Source organism: Zingiber officinale, chromosome 2B (assembly GCF_018446385.1).
Source record: "Zingiber officinale cultivar Zhangliang chromosome 2B, Zo_v1.1, whole genome shotgun sequence".
Classification (NCBI taxonomy): domain Eukaryota; kingdom Viridiplantae; phylum Streptophyta; class Magnoliopsida; order Zingiberales; family Zingiberaceae; genus Zingiber; species Zingiber officinale.
Window position 1 is genome coordinate 43,617,701 of NC_055989.1, and position 9,411 is coordinate 43,627,111.

The following is a 9,411-nucleotide window of genomic DNA, read 5'->3' on the forward strand; positions in this document are numbered from 1 at the left end:
CTTGGAATGGTCAATAATATTTTGTATCATTCATTGATGATTATTCTCGATATGCATACCTATTTCTTATTTATGAGAAGGCTCAAACATTGGATGTTTTCAAATTATTTAAGGTTGATGTCGAGAATCAACTCGACAAAAGAATAAAGAAAGCCAGATCTGATCGTGGTGGTGAATACTACGGTAGATATGACGGTTTAGGTGAACAACGTCCAGGACCTTTTGCTCAATACCTAGAGGAGTGTGGAATCATCCCACAATACACCATGACTGGCTCACCACGCATGAATGGTGTAGCTGAATGACAAAATCAAATCTTAAGGATATGGTGAGGAGTATGGTTAGCCATTGAACTTACCAATGTCACTCCGGGGAGAAGCATTAAAGACAACAGTTTACCTAAATCGAGTACCTACTAAAGCAACTACTAAAACACCTTTTGATCTTTGGATAAGGCGAAAGCCAAGTCTCAAACATTTTCATATTTGGGGATGTCCAGCTGAGGCTAGATTGTATAGGCCACATGAAAAGAAACTGGACTCTAGAACTGTGAGTAGCTACTTAGTTTTGTAAAGGTTCTAGGAGATTTGGTTTCTTTGTGATATTCATTAATGTAAAGCGATCTACCAATCCTATCCTCAATTGAAATGTGTTTGCAAGAAGTCAACGGTTATTTCCTGCAGAAAACACCGATCAAGGACTCTTATATAAACCTTAAGTAATCAAATAGTAATGATCCCTATGAAGCCCGTTTAATGGGGCGACCCTATCACGATGCCCCGCGGTCACACGACATAGAAAAGCATCACTAATCAATCCACATAAAGATATAGAATTCAGCACATCAGTGTTGGATCGAGACGCGCTAGAGGGGGGGGTGAATAGCGCTCGTGGCTATTTTCAACGATTATCGGAATCGTAAGAGTTAAAACGTTCGTAGAGTTATTAAAGCAGCGGAAAATGTAAATAAACACAAACACAGAGACACGGTCGTTTACTTCGTTCGGAGACTAAGGCGACTCCTACTCGAAGGCCCGCGATCCTTGATCGCTTCCGGTGGGCAACAACTATAAGCTCGATAAACGATTACAAGTTGAAGTACAATAAACGACAGTAAATAATTATACCAACGACAAAGAAATGAAGATTCGGAGCTCCTGGTCGTCGGGCACAAGTAGCAGCACTTCGGAACGTCGTTTGGAGCAGCACGTAGCACTTGAGTCACTTGGAAGAAGATATATGAAGCTGCTGGTCGAGACCCCTTATAAAGGGGGTTCAAGGCGCCTTATACTGTTCATTAAGGCGCCTTGAACGAGCCGAGTCACCCGCGTGGATCAGCACTGACCTGGTCGAACTCTATCTGGTTCAAGGCGCCTTCAGCCTATCCAAGGCGCCTTCAACCTCCGGTCCAAGGCGCCTTGAACTCCATTCAAGGCGCCTCCAGTCTGCTGCGCTGGCCTTTTCCTGGCTCGCACCCGAGGCGCCTCCAAGCTCCATGGAGGCGCCTCGGACACTGTTCATCCGAGTTCTTCTTTGTGTTGTTGGTACCTGCAAGTTTGTTAATCCAAAGATACCTGCAACACAAAGTTAACACAAAATAATAGTATGAATATGAAATTATGACAGTCTCTGGACTGTCCGGGTCTGACTTCGGATTTCCAACCGGAAACCCTAGGTCGACCCGACGCCTACTGTTCCCTCTACGGGGAACGCGTCCTCACCTACTCCTCTCAGGAGATTTTACCTGTTGCCAGTACGATCCTCCAGATCGACTGAACTTTTGCTCGGCACTCGATGCTCCCGGACTTTCTGCTGAACATCCGCTTCACCGGCCAGTTCAGACTTTCACCTGGTTCGCGACACCAGGACTTTCCACCTAGGGTTACCACCCCCTAGGACTTTTGCCTGAAGCCATCGACCTGCCAAGGCTTTCCGCATAGGGTTACCACCCCCTAGGGTTTTACCTGCCTAACCGCAGCTAGGACTTTTGCCTAAGTATCACTTAGGACTTTCCTACAAGCTCCATGAACTTTGTTAGATAACACCACCACTTAACTTTGAGCCCTTTGCCATAATCAAAACTCAGGTTCGATCATCTGGTGCTCACTGCACCAACAATCAGTCCATCCTACTTCTTTGTAGATTCTTGCTTCACCCTCTCAACGCAATCCCCTAAATGTCTGTTTAATGGGGCAACCCTGTCATGATGCCCCGCGGCAATGCAATCTAGAGAATTCTTCTAAAAGATTCCACAAGAAACACAAACAACCAATCAAGAATGGTATTAGGGCTCAAAACACAATAATCCATGCAAGATTGGTTGATACAAAACATAACAACATCCTTGAATCAAGAAGATGGCAAATCCATGAATCTTACATCAATTTACATCACAAATACTTCCTCCATCCTCGAACAAAAGAATCTACTCCATAAAAAATAAGAAAAAAACTGAAGATAAGAGGATTGAAGACATTCTGATCCAAACCAAGAAGATAGAAAGGAACGCTTATCTCAATACGGCGAGTGATCTTCGGAACCAATCCACCGCTCTTGGAATCGAATCTTGGATGGAAAACACCTCTTAATTAATGGAAATCGCGCCCAGGAACTCATCTCCCTAAAAGAGAGAGCCTCCCCTTTTTCAAAGAGAAGAAGCCCTATATATAGAAGAGGGGCTTTGGGCGCCACACGGCCCAGGACACGGCCGTGTGAGATCCATACGGCCAAGGCATTCCTCTTCTTGGTCAAGGTCACACGGTCGTGTGACCCTCACACGACCGTGCCATGCTCTGCCTCTGTCTGCTTGCACGATCGTGCAAATTCACATGGCCTAGCCAATTTTTGTCTCTGGAAGTGTTGCACGACCGTATAGTCATACACGACCATGCCATTTTTTGGCTCTGGAAAGGCTGCACGGCTGTGTAGTCATACACGACCGTGTACTGACTAGCTTGAAGAGGTGGCACGGCCGTGTCATTTCCACACGGCCTAGGCACTCTCCCTTGCTGTTGATGATGCATGACCCTATCATCACCACATGACCAGGGTCATTCCCCTTTACAAGGCTGTGTGACACTTATTGCCGATGTCGTTTTCCTTCGTTTGATCGTAGAATTGGCTACGAATATCAATTCTTTCCCAAATTCGACTCCTGAAAGCATAAAACGCACAAGAGCAGATCTTCGAACAAAGAAGAGTAATTATGCTAAAAGCAAAACAAGGAGCATGAAAGTGCATAGATAAAGCATGTATAAAACATAAGAATGTGCGTCAAAATATGCTAAACAAGTGTATAAAATCTACGCACATCACTAGGTCACCCCCAACTTTGTTTCTTCTCTACAAAAGATTAGTGCGTAGCAGAAATATAAAAACTAAAACAATGAAAGCAAACAAGAATACAAGCGCTAACATGATTCCTTTACGTGGTTCGGAATTGCATGCTCCTACTCCGCGGCGTGTCCTTGAGATGGATGAATCCTTGATCCTTCGGTGGATTAGTCCTCGACAATCTCCGGCTAGAGTTTACTCATTCTCGATGGGGTATAATCTCTCACAAAGCTCTCTTCCTCTTACAAGATGAACTTAGGTATAGGAGGAAGAGAGTAGATTTTGGAAGCTTTGAACAATGGCTAAGGAGTTATTCAACAAGCATCGGTAACCTCCTTCATGCCCCAAAGCTTCCTATAAATAAGATGAGAGAGTTGATCAACAAATCAACTCATCTCAGCACTAGTCGACTGACACTTCCATCAGTTGACTGGTGCTACCATTGGAGGTAGCCAACGGCTACTTCGTAGTGCCAACGGTTTGCCAACGGCTACTTACCAGTCAACTGGTAAAGGTACTAGTCGACTGGTCACTATTGGCTAAGCGAACAGAATGCTTCTATTCGCTCTCAATCGATTGTATAGTCGATTGAAACTTCCAGCAGTCGACTGATCCCCGGTTACACACTCACACTCATCCTCTCCAGAGTCACCCTTGAAGCCCTCTTCCTCGACCTTCATCCCTCAGATGCACCCGAGCCCACGGCTCTTCTCCATGCCATCCTTCACGTCGCCTTGAAGTCCGCTTCCCTTGGCTCCACTCCGTTGCTCCTCGTTCGGCGGTCCCTCAGATGTCTTTCACACCATCATTTACCGAATCAAGGATCCGAGCCCTAGGATGAGCTTCCCAAGCTTAGCTGCATCAAGCTCCTCATGTGTATTTTATCAAGTCTTGCAAGACTCAAACATATATCAAAATAATATGAAATCCTAACTTAAACTCTTTGACACGCACATCAAAACCATGATCGTACCGATCAAACTTGGGTTGATTGCACAACACATAGTACTACTTCAAGAACATGAGGAAAATGATGGTATGGCGGAGGATGATCCAATCAACTTTCATCAAGTCATGCAAGATTCAAATTCTCAAAAGTGGATTGAGGCAATAAATGAGGAGTATAAGTCAATGCAAGATAATAATGTTTGGGAACTTGTCCTATTACCAGAAGGTATGAAACTCATTGGTTGTAAGTGGATTTTTAAAATCAAATGGGATTCAAATGGTAATGTGGAAAGGTATAAAACACGTCTTGTAGGTAAAAGCTATACTAAAAAAATATGAGATTGACTTTAAAGAGACATTTTCTCTAGTTTCAACGAAGGTCTCTTTAAGGATAATCATGGCACTTGTCGCACACTTCGATATGGAACTCCATCATATGGATGTCAAGACAACTTTTCTCAATGGAGATATTGAGGAAACAATCTATATGGTGCAACCATAATACTTTGTATTAGAAGATTCAAAGAGTATGGTTTGCAAAGTTAAGAAGTCTATCTATGGGTTAAAGCAAGCTTCCCGTCAATGGTACCATAAATTTCATCAAATAATCATCTCATTTGGTTTTGAGGTAAATGTGGTAGATGATTGTGTGTATCATCTACATTAATTTATTTATAACAATTAAACTCTTAAGGTAAATGTTTGTAGCAAGTAAAATGTCATCAACATATAGAATCAGGAAGATATGCTTACTCCCACTGAACTTAAGAGTTTAATTGTTATGAATAAATTAATGTAGATATCATGTATAATTTCTAATTTGTTGAGGGGCCAAATTAGAAATAGGTAAACTTATATTTCTATAAATAAAGGTCATGATCCCAGTTTGCAGAGTATGCTTTTGTTTTATTTTTCCCATCGACAAAACTCTCTGAATACTAAGGAAGATCTGTAAATTGAATATCTTGTCCAAAATCGATTGCATATTATGAATTCTGGTACGCTTCTGTAACTTTATCTATCCCGTTTATAATTTCTTAAAAAATTGAATAGAATACATAAGATTTACGTTGAGATTTCTCAATCCATGTGGCAAAAGGCGATTCGCTCGCCCCCAGCCAACCCGTCCCTAGGTCAACACGAAAGAGGTAAATCACGGATTGCTACTAGCCATTAGTACAAATGGGAGATTTTTCAATCCTAGTAAACTGGACATGTTCTCCATTCTCTTTGTGTGCCTCCAAAGTGTTTTCCATCACTCAAGAATCCCTCTCTTCTCAAGTCGTTTTTTCCTAGTACGAGAGAGCTTCAAGATGTTGGAAGTCACACAATCTATCTTGAGATTTATACAACATATCTTCAGACGTGGCTATTGTTTCTCGGAAGAGTATTCCAATCGACTATAAACAATCTAACTCTGAATCGATCGCTGCTGAATCATTGAGCTTCTTAGAGTCATCATCATGATCACTTCATTCCCAAACACCACAAATGTTCAATAGGGTAAGACATCACACCATATTTTTTGAGCAGCAACATGAAGATCAAATGGAAAAAGTTCAATTCATAGAGTTTATGCTGAAATTTAGAAGAAATGTATTGAGTTTGATACAATCAAATTACCATAATAGAATAAAAAAGTTCGATCGCTGGATAAACATAATCAATATACTATAAAACATCCAATTAAGAAAACATAATAGGTTGTTGATTGCAAGCAGTTCTTTTGGAGGGGGAGGGAGGAATCATATTCCAAACTACCTGGTAGTTCCACTATAAAGGTTTCGGTACACAATTCTAGTCCTGTGAACGAGAATCAAGCTCAGAACAACAGCAATGACGCAAAATCCCGACATGATCAGTGAACTGAGAAAGAAACAGATGGCCCCTTTGCATTTCAGTGTTTCCTCCCCACCGATTGAAGCACCTTCAAATAATCTTCGGATTTGCAGAAGTGAGTTCTGATGTTTCTTCGCTTGCTGTTCGGCTTCGTAGTCATAGATCGTGCTGGCAATGAGGCCAGAAAAGACTAGAGAACCTGCAGGATTAGCTACTGTAAGGAAATTGTACAAGGCTCCAAAGTTCTTCAGGCCAAACAATTCAGATGCTGCAGCAGGAACAATGGCCCAGTGAGCTCCATATCCAAGTCCAATCAGTAGGGTTCCAATGTACATTGTTCCTGGCCAAGCCATGGCGAAGAACAAGTGCCCGATCGCCATTACAACCTGAAAGGCAGCCAAAGCCACTGGCCTAGGATATGCATAGTCCCTGAGAACAAATGAATAGAATCAAATCATCTCGAAAAGTATTGCATATAGAAATTGGTTTCTGCACAACTCATTGATGTTAGTGGCACCAAGTTCATACCTCACAATAACCTCAGACAAATAGCCCCCTCCTACTCTTCCAAGGAAGTTCCAAATGCTGATCATGGATACAAAAATGTGAGCTTCATTGTAGCCTAATGACTCACTCATCTGACCGAGATTGTCAATGACCGTCAGCCCTGAACCTGATCCCAGCAGAAGAGAGGTGAACATGAGCCAAAAGTCTGCCTTTATGAGTGCCTGCATCAGGGTGAAGTCCTCTCCCCTGTGAGGACCTCTTCTTTTCTTGACCCTCACAGCTCCATCAGCAGCAGCGAGGAATAACTTTGCCTGCAAGTGAGCAATCCTCTTCTGCCTTTCCGACGCCGGAAGAAGATCAACCTCCTTGGGCTTCTCATCCTCAAGCTCACTGAAAATGACCTCATTCTGCTCAGCAGATTTGCTTGTCTCTTCCTTCGACGGCTGGGGCAAGAGAGGCTCTTCGACGGGAGAGACAACATCAAAGTGGAAGGCCAGCAGCAGGGGGATGACAATTGGAAGCAACATGAGGAACAGCAGCACTGCAGTGAACACCACGGTCACAGTGTAGCTGATATCGACAAGGTCTTCCAGGATCATGACGCCCATCAAATAGGCTGCCAGAAGCAAGCACACGCTGTAGATAAACGTGAAGCTGGATGGATCAGAAGCTCGCACTTGCCGATGGCCGCCGACAGGCCTGACGATGAACATCAAGGCGATGACGACCATCGATGGGCCGACAGCCACCATGAATATGAGAGCAGCATGGTCAGGTGAGTGCATCAGGGCAAAAACTTGAGTCAAGATCGCACCACTGAGACCAGCAAAGCCCTTCAGTATCCCTACTATAGGACCCCTGCTCTTAGGGAAGTTCTGCACGCACGAAACAAGAGCGGCAGTGTTGAAGTAGGTCTCTCCATTTGTTCCCACGAATATGAGAACGCACATCTGTGAAAAAGGGAATCTGTAAATCCTAGTTACAGAAACAAAATCCAAGGGAATGAATGAATTGAAGAGGAAGAAGAGGAAAAAATGGCGCTTACAGCCCAGAGGGGCAACTGGGGCGCTCTTCCCGTGACTATGAGCCAAACCCAACCATATCCCACAAAATTCTGCAGCACGCCGACGATCAACGCCGCCCAGAGCGGGAGGATCTCGCAGAGGGTCCCGGCGAGGAAGCCGATGCTGTCGCCCAGATCCTTGGCCACTCCCAGCCGCGCGATCTGCCGCTGGTTGTAGCCGAGCGCGCTCTTGATCACCGGCGACAGGCTGCCGAACAGGTACCCGATCCCTGCCACCGCCTGCACCCACATCGCCGCCACGAATACCAGCCATCTGTTGTTGAGCAAGGATCTCAACCTCGCCTGCACCCTGCCCATCAGCTCGAGCTCGCACCTTCACCCCCAAAGATTCAATCTTTCCCCAACCGAACTTTGTGTGAGATGCAGGAGAACCCAAAAATTCAATTTTCGGCAAAATCAACCAAAAGATGCATCAAGAACTACTCTCTCGACGCCTTTTTTCAGCTTACTCACACCCGAAACAATACCTGTTTCATGGCGTTTAATAGAAAAAGGATAGAATTTCCTAGTTCTAGGCTTGTAGCAAGCAGGCGGCGCTCCAAGAATATGATATCATCTACCTTCTCAGTTCCGGACGGCACCAAGAACGACAAGATCTGACCGCCAGCTGGCCTCGACAACAACCCTTTAGGATCTCATGCGCGTTCTAAAACAGATAACACTGTGTTTCCTCCCGTCCCACCGTAATACTTGTTCCGATTGGCCCGTATGAGAAGAGCGTGGCTGACCTCACACAGGAGAGCAGGACATAATCCGTATACCGGGACCCAAGATGTCGACCAATGAGGGACGCGTGTACGTTGGATTAATGATCTAACTAAGCCCCACCCGCTAGGTTGACCAATGGCAGGTGAGGTTAACCGATGAGTTGTAGTAGCACAACCGAGCGAAGGATACGAACAGGGGCCCTTATACGCTTTTGCCACGCTTTTAGCTGTGAAAAATATGTTTCCATGAAGAAATCTTTCCATGGTGGAGAAATTAAGCCCCAAGACAAGTCAAATCTAATTACATCTTGTCTTGTACAAACTTATTTAATAAGGCAATGAATCAACTTTAATCGTTCAAATTTTATTTGAGTTTAACGTGTTTAAATGTTATTCAGCTTTTAATTTATTATTTATATTTTTAATATATTTAATTTATTATCTTTAATAAATCATTTGGATGTAGCTCCTCTCCCTTAAAAAAATATTTTATTTATTTATTTAATTGAAAATTTTATATTTCTCATATTTAATTAGTTTTTTTCTCATAAATTCATACATATCATATATATCACCATGGTATTCATAAAAATTAAAATATCATCATTTTTTCAATTTAATTTAGATATCATTCATAAAGTATAATATTTTCTATCTAATTTAGTTATTATCCATAAAAAAAATGTATTTCCTATTTGGTTCATCCATCAAACAAAATATTTTTCAATTTAAGTTAATTATCATCCATAAAATAAATTATTTCCCATTTAATGTAACTGATCCGGCGGTAAGAACAGGGGACCCCCGTTCTGGTCAGGCGACTGGTGTCTAACTGATGGCAAAAAGGTGTCTCGGCAGGAGTCGGGATTCCGGCGCTCATTGAACAGGATCGTAGGGCCGAGCGGATAGTACGCTCGGCCGAAGACATAAGGTAGCATACTGCTAACAGTCTCCACAGAGCCTATTACCGAGAATCTCCCAAGTAAACTGTTG

The 9,411-nt window shown here is 43.2% G+C and overlaps 1 protein-coding gene across 1 annotated transcript; it reads right to left on the minus strand.

The window, feature by feature from the left end:
* Nucleotides 1-5,819: 5,819 nt before the first annotated feature.
* LOC122045618 (protein NUCLEAR FUSION DEFECTIVE 4-like) lies at nt 5,820-8,243 on the minus strand. The gene is made up of 3 exons (XM_042605919.1): nt 7,673-8,243; nt 6,649-7,577; nt 5,820-6,549 (listed from the first exon to the last, which is right to left on the minus strand). Exons 1-3 carry the CDS (start codon nt 8,006-8,008, stop codon nt 6,039-6,041), a joined length of 1,776 nt encoding a protein of 591 aa, XP_042461853.1. The 5' UTR covers nt 8,009-8,243; the 3' UTR covers nt 5,820-6,038.
* Between the last annotated feature and the right edge of the window lie 1,168 nt (nt 8,244-9,411).